Below are 19,710 nucleotides of genomic sequence, written 5' to 3'. Positions count from 1 at the left end.
CCACATGCTGAAAGTTTTCTCTTCACTGGTATCTCTTTAGTATTTTTTGGAAGATATTTGATTTATCTTATTTAATTTTATTTATTGCAGTTTTAGGTGGTACATTTTGGTTTTGCTACCCTGTTTCCCTGAAAATAAGACTTCCCTGGATAATAAGCCCAATCAGACTTTTGAGCACATGTACTAAAATAAGCCCTCCCCCAAAATAAGCCCTCCCTGAAAATATTGCAACGCAGCAGCAGCCATGAGGTGATCATGCTTGCCGCTTCCTGTACCTCAAAAATAATAAGACTTCCCCGGAAATCAGGCCAAGCGCTTATTTGGGGGGGGGGTCAAAAGAAAATAAGACCCTGTCTTATTTTTGGGGAAACAGGTATTTCTTTTTTATATATGTTTTAATGAATTCTATTTTTAACATTTGCATGTCTCTTAAGCTCTTTTGATTAGTTCTTTTTTCTGGAATGGAAGATAGAGTATGCACTTCTTAAGTGAATGATTAATTTGTTCTCTTTCTTGTGAAGAAATACATTCAATAGTAGAACACGTCCGTAGAAATATCTTATTAGAATTGTGAAAACATAACAATTACTATCAAAATCTATTTTTTATATTGTATTATAGCAGAAAATGAGAGCACTCCTATTCAGCAATTATTGGAACATTTTCTTCGTCAGTTACAAAGGTAAGAATATATTATATATAAATATAATAAGATGTACAGCTTCTGTTTTGAAATTTATATGCTTAACAATGTGTCATCTCTGATTAAGAGGTGTTTTAAAGTTTAAAATTTCTTTACCAGATTGATTCACTTTATTCTTTGCAATAAGAAAAAGGCTTTGGACACTCTGGAAATATTTATGGATCATATTGCTTGGTACAGGTAGATGAGCTTTAATCATGGTTCTTAATTTATCTCCAGGTTTGGAAGACCCTTTCCATTTATGTTCATTTTTGTTACAGTTACATTTATATTTACATTACATTTGTGTTAAGAGCCATGGTGATGCAGTGGTTAGAATGCAGTACTGAAAGCTACTTCTGCTGATTGCCATCTGCCTGCAATTTGGCAGATCGAATCTCACCAGGTTCAAGGTTGACTCAGCCTTACATCTTTCCAAGGTGGGTGGAATAAGGACCCATATTGTTGAGGGTAATATGCTGACTCTATAAACCGCTTAGAGATGGATATAAAAAGCACTGAAGCAGTATATAAGTCTAAGTGCTATTGCTATTGTTGTTTGTCCTTCTCCTGAGAACCCAGATTGTTGGGAGAAATATGCCGACTGTGTAAACAGAAATGGCTGTAAAGCACTGTGAAGTCTAAGTGCTATTGCTATTTATTGTGTGGAATCTAATGGGAGAAGAATAGGTGACTACTTTGAACAGTATTTGCATTGAACAATATCTCTTATTCATAGGATAATTAAATTGAATTATTGCTTTTTGCAGTAATTCAATATAGCAACTAATAGGTTTCACTTTCAAGCAGTCTATAATTAACCCTCTACCCATCACCAAGCATCTTGTCCTCAGAGCACTTGTCTCGAATTTTTGACTTTCTCCAGGAATATCGGCTACCTAGATCCTCTTAAAGGATCAGTTAGATTTGGCTTAGGCCATGTAGAAACATGCAATAGGTGTACCTAGCAGCACTAAGATTGTAATGCGTGATTTAGAGTAGTTTCTCACAAAACTTTTGCCTTCTTCCTACCTACTCAAGACATAAAGTCTATAGGTCCTTTTATAGTTACATATCAAATTAACCCAGTGACTTATATCTGCAATTGGATGCTTCAAAGAAGATTAATTCAATACAGGTAGTGTTTAAATAGTTAATTTAGTGACAGAAGTTACAATGGTGCTGAAAAATGTGACTTACAGTTAGTCTTAACAACAATCTTTGCAGCAGCCCCAGAGTCGCGTGATCAAAATTCAGGTGCTAGGCAACTAGCATATATTTTGATGGTTGTAGTATTCTAGGGTTAGGTGATTGCCATTTGTGATCTTCCCAGATGGCTTCTGACAAGCAGAATGAGTGGGGAAAGCAAGATTTGCTTAAGGACTAATATTCACTTAACCACAATATTAACTTAATCACCATGGCAAAAAGTCATAAAATTGGGTGCAACTCATTTACAGAATATCGGTTTTCAATTCAGTTGTATAGAATGTGAAGGATGTGTGTTTGTGTTTTCTTTTTATAATCATGCGTACACTGAAGATGTCATTTAACTTCATTGTACAAGGTGCAATGACAATAAAACAAACTAAAAAAGAAATTATAGTTCCAATTCTGGCATAGGTCAAGGACTTTCCATATCTCATCAGTTGCTCTCTGTTTGAGAGAGATCCATTCTTCACATCTTCCTCATCTATCTCATCCTACCCCGAACACTAATTCTAGCAGATGGGAAAGACTATCAAGCAAATAAATTCACTGGAAGGATAACTTAATCAGAGCATCAGTGGGAGGGAACAAAGAATGTTTAATCATCACAATTTGTGTGTCAGTTTCATCTGAAATTCCCCCATAAACCCATCCTTATGAACTGCCTTCAAAATTACTAGAGTTTATCTCCCAGGATGAAGAAACTTGATTTTCGGTCATGTCTAATTCCCCATTTGTGTTTGATGTGTAAAAGAAGAGAGAGAGACCTTCCAATTCTGCTGTGCTATGCTTGTCTATTAAATTTGGCAAGCTGTTCGGCCCATCTTCAGGCAAGGAAGATGGGGAAAGATTATATGGATGAGATGAGAATTTTCCTTCTGATAGATGAGATAATGTGACAGAATACAGATCTGGCTTTTAGAAGGGAAAAGAAAGCAATGAAGTGTTAAAAGGAAGGAAATTGCAATTCTGTCCTGAGAAAGTAGAATGCATTAAAAAAATACTCCAAATAACCTCACAATTTATTTGATATAAGATGGGACAGATAGAAACTCTGAGAAGCTTTCATGATTGTATTATGGTACCCTACAACAGTGAAGAACATCTGGAATTCTTTACGCTTTAACTTTATCTACATTGAAAGCCTGTTAAAAGAGTCACTGGATTGTTTGGTAATGTAAGTGTCAAAGGCATCTAGCTCATAAAAAGAAAAATTAGAAGGAGGAATATCTTATTAGAAGCCTGTTGCAGACCCCCAAATGATTCAGAACAACTTTAGGAGGATAAATAAAACTTTAAAAATCTATGACGACATATCTTGAAAAATTAATTGTGCCATAAACAAGATGCCAGATAATTTCTCACTTCTCTTTGCCTTTTTCTTTTTTCTTTCCTTGCCTTTTTCAAAAGGTAGCTTGCAATCTTGGATTCATTAATTGATTGATTGATTAAATTTATATGATGTCCATTATATTGTCAAGCAACTCTGTGCTTTGATCTATACTACTAGAGACAGTGGAATTATAGAATAACAGAGTTGGAAGGGACCTTGGAGGTCTTCTAGTCCAATCCCCTGCTTAGGCTGGAAACCCTATATCATGTCAGACAAATGATTATCCAATCTCTTCTTTAGAACTGATTGTACTGATACTCCACTATATATACACTACTGTGTGAAGTTTCATCCCAGTAGGTATGAGGTCAGGAAAGCTAGGCTAGCGAGAGACAAAAATTATCAATAAAGACTTTAAAAATATGTAAGAAGAAAACGATAACAGAGGCTCACTGACTATTCCAACCAGAAAAAAATTAAGATGAGCAAGAAAAATAGAGGAACTCAATTCCTATTTTGCCTTTGTCTTTACATCTAAAGGATCTAGTGATTTGTGTAGCATTTGAGGAGTCCTGGAGAACTGGCTGGGGGTGCCAGAGGATTGGAGAAGAGCAAATGTCTCCCTGCTCAAGAAAGGAAAAATAGAAGATCCTAGTGATTATTGAACAGTGATCCTAGCATCAATACTTGGAAAGATATGTTAGAGCAGATAATAAAGCCAATCATTTGTAAGTTTTTTTTACAAACAATGTTGTGATTTGCTAAGAGTCAGCATGACTTTTTCAAAAGTAGGCCATTTGGGACAAATGTTATTTTCTTTAACAAGGCAACTATTTTTTTTCTGGGGGAATGCAGCAAATACAATTTATGGTGATTTTAGCAATTTTTAACAAGGTTCCATATTTCATTGACAAAGAGCTAAAGTATGGTTTGGAAGGTTCTACAGTAAAGTCAGTCACAATTGACTACCAGTATACTCAGAGTCAACATGCGTCTCTCTTGGGCCAATACTATTCAATATTTTTATTAATAATTTAGATAATGGAATTGGTAGTTGGTAATTGGTGACTACTTATCACAAAATGGAATGACTGACCAACCTGGGAAAATAGAACAATATTGCATTCTAATCTGGACAAGTTGAAAAACATGGATAAGAACAACAAGGTATCCTTCAATAGGGATAAATCTAAGTTATAAAGTTTAGTGAAGAAAAATATTTGGCATACATAAAAGTTGGGGGAGTTTTAGCTTAGAGACACTCCTTTGAAAAAGATTTGATTATGGTCATTGCCAACAACTTGCATATGAATAAGCAGTGTAAGTCAGCTTCTAGAAGGACTTATGCAATTCTGGGCTGCATTAAAGTCATTGCATGAGAAATGTGTGAAATATTTCTTTCTTTCTATTCCGAACTAGTACAATCATATCTGGAGTTCTGTTATGATTCTGGACATGGCCAAAAGATATTGGAAATTTAGAATAGATTCAGTGGAGGATAACAAATGCAATACAGAGACTTCAGAATATAATCTACTGAAACAAGAAAGAACAAAAAACATCAGTTTAGAGAAAAGAGAAAATATAATAACATTGTTTAGATCAGAGGTGGTATTCAGCAGGTTCTGACCAGTTCTGAAAAACCAGTAACAGAAATTTCAAGTAGTTCAGAGAACCAGTAAATACCACCTCTGACTGGCCCCGCCCCCATCTCTTCTCTGCCTCCCGAGTCCCTGCTGATCAGGAGGAAATGGGGATTTGCAGTAACCTTTCCCTGGAGTGGGGAGGAAATGGAGATTTTACAGTACCCTTCCCCTGCCATGCCCACCAAGGTACGCCCAGCAAGCCATGCCACACCCACAGAACCGGTAGTAAAAAAATTTGAATCCCACCACTGGTTTAGATACAGATAGAAGAATGTCAAAGGTCAGGAACTCTACAACATAGAAAGTAGATCCAGAAATAGGTTGCAGCTATGTAGATTTCATTTAAATATGAAGACAATCTTCTGTAAGCTCAATAGAACAATATAACAATTTCTCTAAGTAGCTTATCCAATTTATGGGAAGGTTCTCAAGATTTTGATCCATTAGGAAAGATTGGACTTTATGATTCTTGTGGTTTCAACTCTACATTTTTATGATTCTAGGATACTTTTCACGCACATAACTTTCTCTCAGGAAAGGGGAGTTGATTATTTTGAAGAGAGGTTGAAGGAAGAAAGAGATTGCTGCTGAACTAAAATGGATTCTGGGCAGCATTGGCTACTGCAACTTGTTTGTTCCAGGGGAACCCAAGACCATTAAAGCAGTCCAAAGGAGAATGGAATAAAAATATAATTCAAAAATCATCAGAAAAGGAAGATGGGATCTGAAAGCATGTCTTTTTGGTGCAGGTGGTCCTAGGAAGGAGGATGTATGTAGTTGAATATAATAGACTCCATCTTAAACTGCCTGAAAGGGATTTCCCTTAATCTGAATGGAGAGAATTTAGGCCCTTAATCTGGATGGAGAGGATTGTAGAAATACTATGCAAAGTTCTGCTTTTTGTTTTATTCTACTTTCATTAGGAATAAACATAGAAGGAGACTTTTTGTCCCAAGTTCAAACCCCTCAGCTGGAAATAATGGCATACGCTGAATATTTGTTATTCTCAAATATTTATTTGTGGTAGATGCTCTAAGATTTTTGGCACTTTGATGGGTTAGGAATTGTATTTCAGTTCTTTATGTTTTCCATTCCTTGGCTTTGCCTTCGGATATTGCATATTGCAGAAAGTTTTAATTGATATCATTAACATAGTATAGCAATATTATACCTAAATATAATATTCTGTGCTGTTTTTTTTTAGGAAGGATCCTCATGGTTTTTTTGCTTTTCCAGTCACGGATGCTATTGCTCCTGGCTATTCCATGATAATAAAACATCCTATGGATTTTGCTACCATGAAAGAAAAAATTGCAGCAAATGAGTACAAATCAGTAACAGAATTCAAGGTAAATTAATGGATATTTATTAATCCAATATTAATGTTCATATGAATCTTTGTTTTCTCTGTAACAAAGCCAGGGATAGATATAGAAATCTTTGTACTCTACAGGAATGTGCTTCAACCTAAAAAATCAAAGCCATTCAGTGTGTTCAATGTATTATATTGCTACTTGCCTTACATATATGCATTTTATAAGCTATAAAAATATTTTAAGATTATAGCAGTCTTCTAATAACTTGGCACCTTCATTTTTTATTATTTTTCAGATTTCCCCTATAATTTCATTGGCAAATTGCTTAATTCCGCCTCCCCAAATGTATTAAAAAATAGGACAAAAGTAAATAGTAAAATGAAATTCTTGTTTGGTTCTTGGAAGCATCTTCCTTCCACCTCTTTTTCTGCTTTTGCCAAAACAATATTTATATTTCATACTTTTCCTCCCTTTTCAGTCAAATTATTCTCTAAATAAACTTGCCTCATAGACGTTGTCGTCGTCTTCTTCCTCCTTCTCTCCTCCTCCTTATTATTATTATTATTCCAGAGAAAAAGTTAACAAGAATTCTATACTCTAAGAAGTAACATTGATATTCCTTGAATGGATGAGTAATTAAATTTTCACTGATAATTCTGATTTAGACTAGTTAGTAGAATATTCTGTAGATAAGTAATATCTACTCTTAATTATTTTATATATGCTAATATATAAGTTTATATATTATAAGTGTATATAAGTTGTGTGTATAATATCACAAGTTCTTACATTAAGATTAACTTCATCCATAAATTTTATTTTGGTCCACTTATCAATATTCTCCTGATACCAATTCACTTGATGAATATTTAACAAGTATCTAATAATTACCTTTTATTTTTAAATATTTAGCATATTTTCTAGTGTTGCTTACAGACATAGTCTCAATTTAATATTCAAATATTACATATATAATTTATTTTTAAGAAACATGATTATGGCATAAAAAATAAAAACAAGAGATTGAGAAAAGTACTAAAATAGAATATGTATAAGTTAAAAGAATGAACACTTAACCCTTTGTTTTAACTATAGGAACAACAGTTGTTGTCATCTAAGTGTCTGGTATTTCAGGATTTCTCAAATACTAAAGGTGTGACAGATCATCAATTACATTAATAGAATAGAACAGAATATTCAGAATTGGAAGGGACCTTGCAGGTGTTCTAGTCCAACCCTCTGTTCAAGCAGGAGACCTTGTACTATTCCAGACAAATGACTGTACAGTCTCTTTTTAAAAGCCTTCAGTGATGAAGCACCCACAATATTTAAAGCAAACAATTCCTTTGGTTAATTGTTCTCATTGTAAGGAAATTTCTCCTTAGTTCTAGATTGTTCCTCTCCTTGATTAGTTTCTGTCCATTGTTTCTTGTCTTGCCTTCTGGGGCTTTGGAAAATATATTGACTTCCTCTTCTTCGTGACAGCCCCTCAATTATTGGAACACTATCATGTCAGCCCTAGTCCTTCTTTTCATTAGACTAGACACAACCATTTCTGCAACTGTTCATGTTTTAGCCTCCTTCATATGTTTTAGCCTTCATAAGGATGTATGTCATGTTACATTATGTTGTTATTATTCGTATTATATAATACTACTATATATGCATGCCCTTTCTACTGTATATTTCTGTAAATCTCAAGCTGCAGTCTTGCCTTTCAGTTTCCTGATGGAATGAAATTTTGAACAGACATAAAAATAGGAATTAACTATCTTCTTTTCTTAACCATTAGCGTTTTGCCCTTTTCTTTGAATAACTAGTATATTGGCTGCTTTCTTTTCAAGTATTTTTAAAGAAATCTTTTTGATTTGATTTGATTTTTTAACATCTAACTAGCATCAGTTCATTTTGAGCTTTGTTTTCATGACATCCCGTATATTGTCCCAGGCTATATACTTGTATATATATATTTGTGACCTGTCTTCTTTCCATTTTTTTGTATATTTGTATATGTTTCAAATCTTCATTATTTTTTTAAATTAAATCACATTGTTTCTTAAATCTCCATTTTTCTCTTCTTATTGGAATTTTTTGTACAGGTACAATTAGTCCTAGACTTAAAACAGTTCATTTAGTGACCATTCAAATTTATAATGGCAAAATGACTTTAAAATGACTTATAACCATTTTTCACCATTGCACCATCCCCATGGTTACGGGATCAACATTCGGGCACTTGGTAGCTGACTCATATTTATGATTATTACAGTGTCCCAGAGTCATTTGACCACCTTTTTCAACCTTCTGACAAGCAAAGTCGATCAGGAAGCCTGATTCACTTAACAATCATACTACTAAGTTAACAGTTGAAGTGATTCACTTAACGACTATAGCAAGAAAGGTTGTAAAATGGGGTAAACCTCACTTAAATGTCTTAATAACACAAATTTTTGGGTCAATTATAGTCATAAGGCATGGACTACCTGTAGTCCTAAAGTTATAGCTGGTCATTTAATATGTTTGAATTACAATTGCCTCATAAAATGGTGCTTTACAGCCTCTTAGGCACTTCTGGCTATTATAAAATGTTGCCCATGCATCCCCAGGATCATGTAATTGCAATCTTGGTGCTTGTCAACCTATCCTTTGGCAGGCAGCTCTTTCAGTCAGCCACTAGAGATGAGACAGATAAAATCCAAGTAAAGAGCAGGGAGGCAGCACAGTAAAAAGTATGGGTGGATTGGGACCCTGGGAACACAGGAGTGTGTCTGTTTCTCAAGAGCTGAAAATCCTGCTGACATCCTTACAGGGAGAATTTTCAGCTCCTGTGTGGAGGCTGCCATGGTATTCCCTGCCTGTTTAAATTTTAAGATTCTACTGAAATTGAATTTCTTAGGATATAAACAGTTTTGAAAATATAGCAATAATTATGTTTATATTTTCCAGGCAGATTTTAAACTGATGTGTGACAATGCAATGACTTACAACAGACCAGATACCGTGTATTACAAACTGGCTAAAAAGATTCTCCATGCTGGCTTTAAGATGATGAGCAAAGTAAGACAACTACAACAGAGAACATATTGGAACCAAAAATATAGATTAACCTTTGTAGATGATTACAATATGACATTGTTTTATACTTCTGGTTTAGATTTAGTTTCAAAAAGGTGATTCAGGTAAACGGGTATGTGAATGCTTAGTACAACAATTGCTGATATGCTGCATTCATACTTCCACATGCTCTTAAACATTTAACTTTACTTTAAATAAAATACTCTACTGTAGGTTAATTATTTATCGCCCTAGAGGCCAGACTGTCTTTATAAAATAAAATTGGAAATTTAAGGAATTTGGATTTGCTCTTAGTGTTGCTTCTCAGACTGCTGGATTTACTAAAGGTCTCATTGGCATTTCCATTATACATCTCTTTTCTTTTAAAGTGAATGCTACTCTTTTAAGAATTGGTTTATTCTTAAGATAAAAATGTCAAACTGAAGCTTTCACTGAAGAAGTAAACATTGTCTTATTAAAATAAATTTGGAATTATTCTAGAATGTTAAGCATTTTGCTATTTTTATGTTTCTTTCCCTAAAATATTGGAAGAAATGCATACAAACTCTTTATTTTAAAGCTGTTTGATTATATATTTAATGAATCCCTAAATACAGTACCTATTCCTTCACCTACTGAATAGTATAATGGAAATGTTTATATAAAATGAGTGAAAGGTGGATTTGTGTAACACATATTTGTTATGTAATACTATTTTTCAAAATAATAAAAACTCACTTCAAACTGAACAATTGATTATCTTTTATGAAGATTGTGTACAGGTAGGTAGCCATTTGTTTGTATGGTTTCCCTTCTGAAATAGGTTGCAGGTGTTCCGGTGTCATGCTGCTCATGATTGAATCACCTTGCATCCTCATTGAAGATGTAGTTCTTAGGTGCAAAGCCATGGCCATTCCCATCCCATCCCATCATCATAGCATCTTCGCTATGAGGGAAAGGTGTAAAGTCCCTGCTGCTCTGTCCTTTCTAATTCTAGGAACGGCTGTTAGCTTTGAAGCGCAGCATGTCGTTTATGCAGGACATGGATTTTTCTCAGCAGGCAGCTCTTTTGGGCGATGAAGATCCAGCTGTTGAAGATCCAGTGCCCGAAGTTGTTCCTGTGCATGTAGAGACTACCAAGAAATCCAAAAAGCCAAGTAAAGAAGTTATTAGGTAAATGTTGGAGGAAGTGTTTTGCTCTTTTGTGTCTTTATTTGCAAGTTAAATCCCTATTTTTGGAATGAATTAATTAAATCATCAGTTTATAACTTTGAAATGCTAGGCACAATATATAATTGTTTTTCAAGGAATTTAAGCCCCTTGGAGATCTTAAGCAGAATCATTATGCATCCCTGCAGTTCTTTCTAGAGTTCACAGTCAGTATAAGTAGCACTTGATAAATATTTTGAAAATGAGCTGAAATAATTGAAAGATATGAGCACACAATATTCCTTCCATTCATTGTACGTTTTCCACATGAGCCAGGAAAAAAAGATACAGTTGTAAGGGGTGCTTTAATTTTAATCAGCTCACACAACTTTTTGGAGAATGGAATAGAAGTGAAAAGAGAGATATTGTTTTAATGAATAGCAGCATGACGTGTTCATTCTTATGCAAGAATTAAAACAGTTCTTCAAATTTATTTTTAAAATTAGAGGTCTTGGTGCCACTTGAGCTTTCTTGTTTTTTTTTGAAGACATTTCATTACCCAAACTAGATAACATCATCTGTGCTAGTAAGGACTGCTGTTTGCTGTCAGTTTATATTCAAGTGGTTTGCTTGTCACTACTGTTGGTGAGGGTGGTCTTAGAAATTCTTTGGTTGGGCTGTTTGCTGTTGGCTCCTTTGGCAATTTCTCCTCTTAACATTTTTAACTCTTATACATACTACTTTATATTTTAATATTTTCTTGTACATCGCTCAGAGGCTCTCTTTGAAGGAGATAAATGGTTAAGAAATTAAAAAAAAAATCAATGAGGTATTCTGTCTAATTCCATTGGATATCATCCATAACTTCAATGTTAAAACCTGTTGCTTGATATATGCATTACATACTTTCAAAGATCTGGAACACAAGGGAATTTCCAGAGGACTGGAAAAGAGCTGATGTTATTCGCATCTTTAAAAAAGGAAAACAAAAATAGATCCAGGAAACTACAGACCTATCAGCCTGACCTCAATACTTGGGAAGATTCTGGAAAAGATAACGAATCAACGAACACCTAGAGGCAAACAAAATCATAATCAAAAACTAACATGGGTTTGTCAAAAACAGATCATGCCAGACAAATCTTATTGAATTCTTTGACAAAGTGACAAAATTAGTTAATTAGAGGAATGCTATGGCTAAAATGTGGGTTAGACTGTAGACAGTATCACCACCAGATGGATTCATAACTAGATGACTAACCGCATTCAAAGTGTAGTCCTCAATGGAATTGTATTTACACGGAGGGAAGTATGCGGTGGGGTACCCCAAGGCTCTGTTTTAGGCCCAATACCCTGCAACATCTTCATCAATTTGGATGAGAGAATAGATAGGGAATTCATCAAATTTGCAGACCACACCAACCTGGCAGGAATAGCCAACACTCCAGAATATAGGCTTAAGATACATTAGGATCTTGACAAACTTGAAAATTGAACACTATCTAACAAAATGAAATTCAATGGTGAAAAAAGTAAGGGTATACATTGGGCCAGAAAAATGAAATGCACAGGTATATTGGTACCTGGTCAATAGTAGTAACTGTAACAGGGATTTTGGAATCCGAGTGGACAATCACTTAAATATGAGCCAGCAGTATTCTTGTTGTTAGTTGCGAAGTCATGTCCAACTCCCCATAACCCCATGGACAACGTTCCTCCAGGCCTTGTGTGCTTGAGCTGCCAAAAAAGCCAACACAATTCTAGGCTGCATTAACAGACAAGATAGAATCAAAATCACTTAAAGTGTTAATATCACTTTATAATACCTTGGTAAGGCCACACCTGGAATACTGCATCCAGTTTTGGTCGCCACAATGTAGAAAAGATGTGGAGACTCTAGAAAGAGTGCAGAGAAGAGCAACAAAGATGATTAGGGGACTGGAGACTAAAACATATGAAGAACGGTTGGTGGAATTGGGTATGTTAAGTTTAATGAAAAGTAGGACTAGGGATGAGATGACAGCAATGTTCCAAGGAGTTCCAATATCTCAGGGGTTGCCACAAAGAAGAGGCAGTCATTTTCCAAGTACCTGAGGACAGAACAAGAAGCAATGGATGGAAACTAATCAAGGAGAGAAACAACCTAGAACTAAGAAGAAATTTCCTGACAATTACAACAATTAATCAGTAGAACAACTTGTCTCTAAAAGTTGTGAATGCTCCAACACTGGGCATTTTAAAGAAGAGATTGGACAACCATTTGTCTGAAATGCTATAGGATTTCCTGTCTGAGCGGAGAGTTGGATTAGAAGACCTACCTTATTGTTATTTCTTCTACTGTCAAATTCCTTATCAACATTTGAGTTTTCTCTTTATTCATCTGGTAACTTGACACTGAACCATATTGTTTTACATGCTCCATCACTAATTTTAAAGAGTCTTTAGGGTGAGCAATTTAAATACAATATCATTAGCAAATGGTAATTTTAATTTATATTCTTTTATAGTTTATTTTTTTGAAATTTTGCTCTCTTAGTATAGCTATAGTAGGCTATGGTTTTCATGCCAATAAAGATAGGGGATTATCCTTGTCCCCTTTGATATAATATATTGCTTTGAAATAAGAACATTTACTACAATTTTGGCTGCTTATTTTTTTTTATAAATGTATGAATATAAGAGAATTATCCCCAACCTATTTTTTTTCAAAACTGCAAACATAAAAGCCCATTTCATATTGTCAGAGTTTTGTTTAGCAGCAAGAAATATCATGGCCAATTTTTAATTTTTCTGATATGTGTTATTGATAATATTTAAATTATATATAATATTATTCCAGATATATTTCTTTGAGGCAAATCTGTCTAGTCAAAATGTATCATTTCAGCTAAAAGCCACCTAGAGTCACTTTGGATAGCGAGACAAGTGTCATATAAAGTTAATAAATAAATGACTATTTAAACTCAGCAAAAATTGCTGAAAAATCTTATAATTCACAATCAGTAAAATGTAGGTCTATGGTTCAGAATGAGTTAGATCAGATAATCCAGAACATAGCAGCATGGATAGTTATGAGCATACCACAGTATCATCATGTAATTCCTCTGCTTCATGGTTACCCAGTAGGCTTTTGGGTACAATTCAGGGTGCTAATTATCAGCCATAAAAAAATTGTATCATAAAGCCTGGATGTCTGAACTTCCATCTCCTTAAATCTTCCCCAAACTTTAAAGCCTGGATCTTCCACTAGGGTTTGGATTTAGTCAAGAGGTAGACTGTTGGTGGGAATGATATATGGTGAGAAGATGCTTGGTTTTATTCTCATGGACAGCTTTCCTGTTGCTGTTAATTTTGTTCTTAATACTGTCACAATGCGGCTGGGATATTAAAATTAAAAAAATACAATAAGATGAAAAGAATTTGATTTACCCAGTAAATTCATTATATTTACCTAGTGGTCATAAAACTCAATGGCTTAGAACCTATTTTGTGGAGAAGGAGGGCATTTGATTTGTTATTTATTTAATAACATATGCTTTGTTATAGCTGTGTATTTGAACCAGAAGGAAATGCATGCAGTCTGACAGACAGCACAGCTGAAGAACATGTCCTGGCCTTGGTAGAGCATGCAGCAGATGAAGCACGGGATCGGATCAACCAGTGTCTCCCAAACAGCAAGGTCTTGTTAAATTAATTCACATTTTGTTTAGCTAATTTTCACAAGAATTTTTGCTCAGCTGGACAAGAATTTTTACATAGTATTTAGTATCTGAATATTTTTAATGAGGAGTTTTTATATTAAATTTTTACAATACAGATTAAAAATTACATGTTTTAGACTTTAGTTTGAATATAAGTGGAAATTAAATGACATGTTCTTAGTAATAATAATAATAATAAAAAATATTTATTTCTTAGCCGCACCCTCTCCCGAAGGACTCGGGGTGGCGTACAATGAAACATATGAAATAAATATGTGGACAGAACAAACATATAACAGAGACATATACCGAGACATACACAAGGAGGAGGTCGGCTGATAAATAAAACAATTAAAATACAGTATTTAAAAACCCCTAGATAATTAAATATAATTAAAATACCCAGTAAAAACCCGTCAGGAGCGATATGGTTAGATCAAAGTTGAGCCAGGCCAGCTGCTTGGAAAAGGTGGGTCTTAAGCTTAATACGAAAGGAGCGGAGGTCAGAGGTATTCCTAATATCCGGAGGGAGGTCATTCCACAGGGCTGGGCCCGCCACAGAGAAGGCTCTACTCCTAGGCGCCGCCCCCCGACACTGTCTAGTGGACGGCACCTGGAGGAGGCCCTCTCTGTGCGAGCGGATGTATGGGGCAGAATACGATCCCGCAAGTAACTAGGTCCTGAGCCATGGAGCGCTTTAAAGATTATTATCAAAACCTTGAAACGCACCCGATAGACCACAGGAAGCCAGTGCAGCTCGCGCAGGAACGGTGTCACATGGGAGTACCTAGTACTCCCCATAATTACCCGCGCGGCTGCGTTCTGGACCAACTGTAGCCTCCGGGTGCATTTCAAGGGAAGCCCCATGTAGAGAGCGTTACAGTAGTCCAAGCGAGACGTCACCAGCGCATGAGTGACTGTGCGTAAGGCGTCCCGGTCCAGTAGGGGGCGCAATTGACGCACCAGGCGAACCTGGTGGAACGCCCCCCTTGCCACGGCTGTCACATGGTCATCCATGGACAGCCGGGCATCCAGGAGGACGCCCAAATTGCGCGCCCGCTCCACGGGGGCAAGTTGAACGCCCCCAATGGCCAATGATGGAATTAATTGGCTGAACCGGGGAGCTGGCACCCACAGCCACTCCGTCTTGGAGGGGTTGAGCTTGAGTCGGTTGTCATCCATCCAGATCCGTACGGCTTCCACACACCGGGACATCACTTCGATGGCCTCGTTGGGGTGGTTCGGGGTGGAAAAGTACAGCTGAGTATCATCAGCGTACAGATGGTATCCCACCCCGAAACCACGGATGATCTCACCCAGCGGCTTCATATATGTGTTGAAGAGGAGTGGCGAGAGGACCGACCCCTGTGGCACCCCACAAGTAAGGGGGCGTAGGGTCAACCTCTCTTCTCCTGCCAACACACGCTGCGTCCGGTCAGAAAGGTAGGAGCCGAACCACCGCAAAACGGTGCCCCGGACCCCCAACCCCTCCAGCCGGCGCAGCAGGATACCATGGTCGATGGTATCAAAAGCCGCCGAGAGGTATAATAGGACCAGGATAGAGGAACAACCTCTGTCTCTGGCCCTCCATAGATCATCCACCAACGCGACCAAGGCCGTCTCCGTGCTGTGACCGGGGCGGAAGCCGGACTGGCGCGGGTCTAGATAATCATTTTCCTCCAGATGTCATGGAAACTGGTAGGCCACCACACTCTCTACAACCTTCACCAAAAAAGGGAAGGTTGGAGACAGGACGATAATTGGCCAGCTCCAAAGGGTCCAGGGAAGGCTTCTTGAGCAAGGGTCTCACCACCGCCTCTTTCAAGGCGGCCGGGAGAGACCCCTCGCTCAGCGAAGCATTCACTAGGCCCAGGAGCCAGTCTCATGTAACCTCCTAGGATGCCAGTACAAGCCAGGAGGGGCACGGGTCCAATAAACATGTGGTGGGTCGCAGTCGTCCACGCAATCTGTCCAAATCCTCGATGGCAACCAAGTCAAACTCCTCCCAGATCGATACCTCAAGACTCGCCATGGACGTCTCCATTGGATCACTGACAGGAACCCAATCTCTCCGGATTTGAGCGATTTTATCCTGCAGATATTTACCAAATTCCTCTGCCCTGCCCTGTAGGGGGGCCTCCCGCGGCCTCTGCAACAAGAGGGAGCGGGACACCCGAAACAGGGCGGCAGGGCGGTTCTCCGCGGATGCAATGAGAGTGGCACAATATTGGCGTTTGGCCATTCTCAATGCCATAAGGTACGTCCTTAAATGGGCTCGTGCCTGTGTTCAATCAAATTCGGAGCGAGAGGATCTCCAACGACTCTCTAGACGTCTCTTGCGGCACTTCATCACCCTTAGCTCCTCGGTAAACCAAGGGGCTAGGGTGGATCGTTGCTGCCGGAGAGGCCGCAAAGGCGCCACCTGGTTCAAGGCCCCGGTAGTTGCATTATTCCATGCAACTACCAGGTCCTCTACCCGGGGGCGGGTCAAGTTTACAGGAGGTGGCCCAAGCTCCGTCTGGAACCTATCAGGTTCCATCAGGCGCCTGGGGCGGAACCATCTGGAACTTTCCGGTTCCGCCTCCCCGCAGCGGGAGGTAGCACCAGGGAAGTCAAGACGAAGGAGTGAGTGATCTGACCATGACAGGGGAGTGATGGTTAAGTCCCCTCCTCCCAGATCACTCAGCCACTGGCCAGAGACAAAAACAAGGTCCAGAGTGTGTCCTCCCTCGTGTGTCGGGCGTATTCAATGAAGGTCTTAAAAATTCAGTTGTTTAACCTACACGTTAATGTTGCTTAAGACAGTATATTAAAAAAGATTATATTTAAGAGTTTAACCAAACTAGAAGAGTTTAAGTTAAAATTTGATGAACAATATCAGCTGATTATATTAATCTAAATGAATATATTGGATAATTCCATTTTTTCCTCTTTTATTTAGAGCGTTTATGAATACAAATGCTCTATTTTTTAGAACAACATGGAAAATTTTGTTTCAGTACAATGTTTGAATCCAGTTTCATTGTATATTATATTTAAGAATGGAAATATTCATATCCTATTAAAAGGTTATTTATTAGATTGCATAGGCACAGCTCTTCTTCCAGTGACACATTCAACATCAGATATTTTTAGTATCTGCTAACATAGCGGTCCCCAAACTTTGCCGATGGAGGGGAGAAGGGAACCAGCCAGGCCATGTGAGTGGCGGGCCAGTGAACATGTGTTCAAGCAGCTTAATTCGACAAATTGTGTGCAGGCACTTGCACATGCATGCACAGTTTCATTAGAAGTTGACCTGTCCATGTGCGCCAGCCGGCCACTTGTGTGAGTGGAGCTGCATGTGCATCTGCCCTGACTGGCTGCTCGCACAATTGGAACTGCATGCTTGTGTGTGCATCGGCCTACCTATTGTGCAGCCCAGTTCCGAATAGGCCAGGGCCCCGGAGTGGGCCCCGGCAGTGGTGAAATTCAATTTTTTTTACTACTGGTTCTGTGGGCGTAGCTAGGCAGGGGGAAGGATACTGAAAAATCTTCATTCCCTCCCCACTCCTGAAGAAGGATATTGCCAAATCTCCATTCCCACCCCCCTCTGGGGCCAATCAGAGGTGGTATTTGTCAGTTCTTCGAACTACTCAAAATTTCCGCTACCGGTTCTCCAGAACCTGCTGAATTTTACCCCTGGTCCACAGCCTGGGAGACGGGGACCCCTGTGCTACCAGATCTGTTGGTATCTGTTAGTATTTACTGATTAAACAGGAAACATTAAAATAAATCCTGATTGTCCTTTTGTTATACTTAAGTACAGATAGGTTACCTGAAAAAGAATACTGATGGATCTTTGATCTTCAGTGTACTCAATCCATCAGATCCTGAAACAGAAGGTACTTTTCAGATAATTTTAATAGTTTATATTTTAAAACATGTTTTTAATTATACATAACTAAGTTTGTGTTTGTATGTTAATTATCAAAAGAAAATGTATAATATTTTCATCTTTATTTAATAGACATAGGTTATTCCATTTGAATATTAAATATGCTGATGTGTCAGAATTGGCAACAAAAAGATTTGCAAACTGAAATATATTTGGTGAGCTAATATTTGAAGGCTTTTGGCTAATATTCTAGTAAGGTCAGAATTAAGTTTAATTTGTGATAAAATATAAATCTACAAGTAACTCTAGATGAATAAAGACTGTGAGCTCTAACTCAAATACCATTAATATTTATTCATTATTTATTCATTTTTCAAATTTTTGCACTGCCTATCTCCCTCTGATGTTGCTTAGTCTCCAAAGAGGGGCATGGGAGGAGTCACAAATGGGTATTAACACAGCCCTTTTGCCCTGGAGACCGAGGTAAATCTTGAGGCCACACTTCTGTACCTCCTCTGACCTCCCAGATTAATCTCAGTCTCCGGCCCAGAAGGAATGTTTTTCCTGACTCCCTCACTTCATAGACTTAGGTTTGTTTCTAGTTTTTTTCTAGGTTTTTTTGTTTTTCCTTCTCAATTTCCTCTTGAATTAAATCACCCCTCCTCACCCGTGCTCTACTGCTGCTGACTAGAAAGCCTTGCCGCTTTGCTAGCCTAATCCCCGGGTGGCCGGACGGCCGCGTAAGAGGGGGGTAGGCTCACCTTGCCGCGAGCCTCACGCAGTCGGCTATGGAGGATCCAGTGCCAAAAGGAGAGTCCGAAGATCGCTGCAGCGTTCCGAGGCGAAGAGGAGAGATCGGACCACAGGTCAGTGGTCGCCATCTTCCTTTGTTGTCATCTTAGAGCACGTAAGTGAGCACATGGTCGGCTTGCCTCCTTCGGACGCCGGGAGTGCTCAAAGTCACTGCCAAAGCCGGAAGAGCTTCAAAGGCCTAAAACTCTGCCGGCTCTCCGGGGAGGGCCCAGAGTTTGGCGGTGGGCCGACATTCGAGCCACGGATTGGCAGCTGGGAATGGAAGAGCACGGAGCCTTAAAGAGGCAGAGCGCACCACAACCGAAGCTGGCAGGAAGGACGAGGTGGTGGACAGCGTAACACTCATTAGAGAGGAAGGGACACACCCTGGACGTAAGGAGGGCTCTGAGGATTTACCTTAGAAGAACCGACCGAACAGGAGATCCGAGTTTGTCCGTTTGTCTCCTTCCAGCCGGGGTCCTGGGGGAACAAGGTGACTTCCACCACCATAGGCAGGTGGTTATGAACCTGTATTGGTACCCCCTACCAAGCACGGGGTCTGCAAACACCCAGCTCCATTACAGCGGCATTCCACACGAAGCGCGGCCATCTCATTGTTGGAGATCTGTAGGGCAGCTACTTGGCCTCCCTCTCACCATTCGTGAGGAACTACAAACTGGACTCCTTTGTCTCTGCAGAGGCTCCATTCAGGCGCAGGGTGTTGGAGGCTGTGCACAGGGCGGAGGTGACGCCTCACCAGGCATACGTTTGTGCGTGTTTTTAACAGGCATAACCCTCCCTAGAACCAAGTCCAGCGGCTACCACCTCTAGCACAAGCGGGAGGAACAAGAAGGGGTCGTTCCATAGGCCCCAGGTGGAGAAGGAAGAGATCCCTACTCCAGACATGTTTTTGGAGATCCTTAAATCTCAGTGGGTTAAGCCAGGTTCCTT

At 38.7% G+C, this 19,710-nt stretch overlaps 1 protein-coding gene across 7 annotated transcripts in view; it reads left to right on the top strand.

The window, feature by feature from the left end:
- Window positions 1-19,710, top strand: part of BRD9 (bromodomain containing 9) — a 57,737-nt gene that overhangs the window by 18,145 nt on the left and 19,882 nt on the right. For 2 of the 7 annotated variants that reach the window (XM_081971617.1, XM_081971614.1), the window contains exons 4-9: window positions 622-682; window positions 6,075-6,219; window positions 9,133-9,243; window positions 10,301-10,413; window positions 13,936-14,068; window positions 17,899-17,974. In XM_081971617.1, the coding sequence (XP_081827743.1) occupies window positions 622-682; window positions 6,075-6,219; window positions 9,133-9,243; window positions 10,301-10,413; window positions 13,936-14,068; window positions 17,899-17,974 (639 nt within the window). Of the gene's footprint in view, window positions 1-621; window positions 683-6,074; window positions 6,220-9,132; window positions 9,244-10,237; window positions 10,414-13,935; window positions 14,069-17,898; window positions 17,975-19,710 lie in introns of all 7 variants that reach the window. The other 5 variants (XM_081971616.1, XM_081971613.1, XM_081971615.1 and 2 more) reach the window with 3 other exon arrangements.

This window comes from Natrix helvetica, assembly GCF_964273705.1.
Source record: "Natrix helvetica genome assembly, chromosome: Z".
Taxonomy (NCBI): Eukaryota; Metazoa; Chordata; class Lepidosauria; order Squamata; family Natricidae; genus Natrix; species Natrix helvetica.
This window is presented reverse-complemented; position numbering and strand designations above follow the sequence as displayed.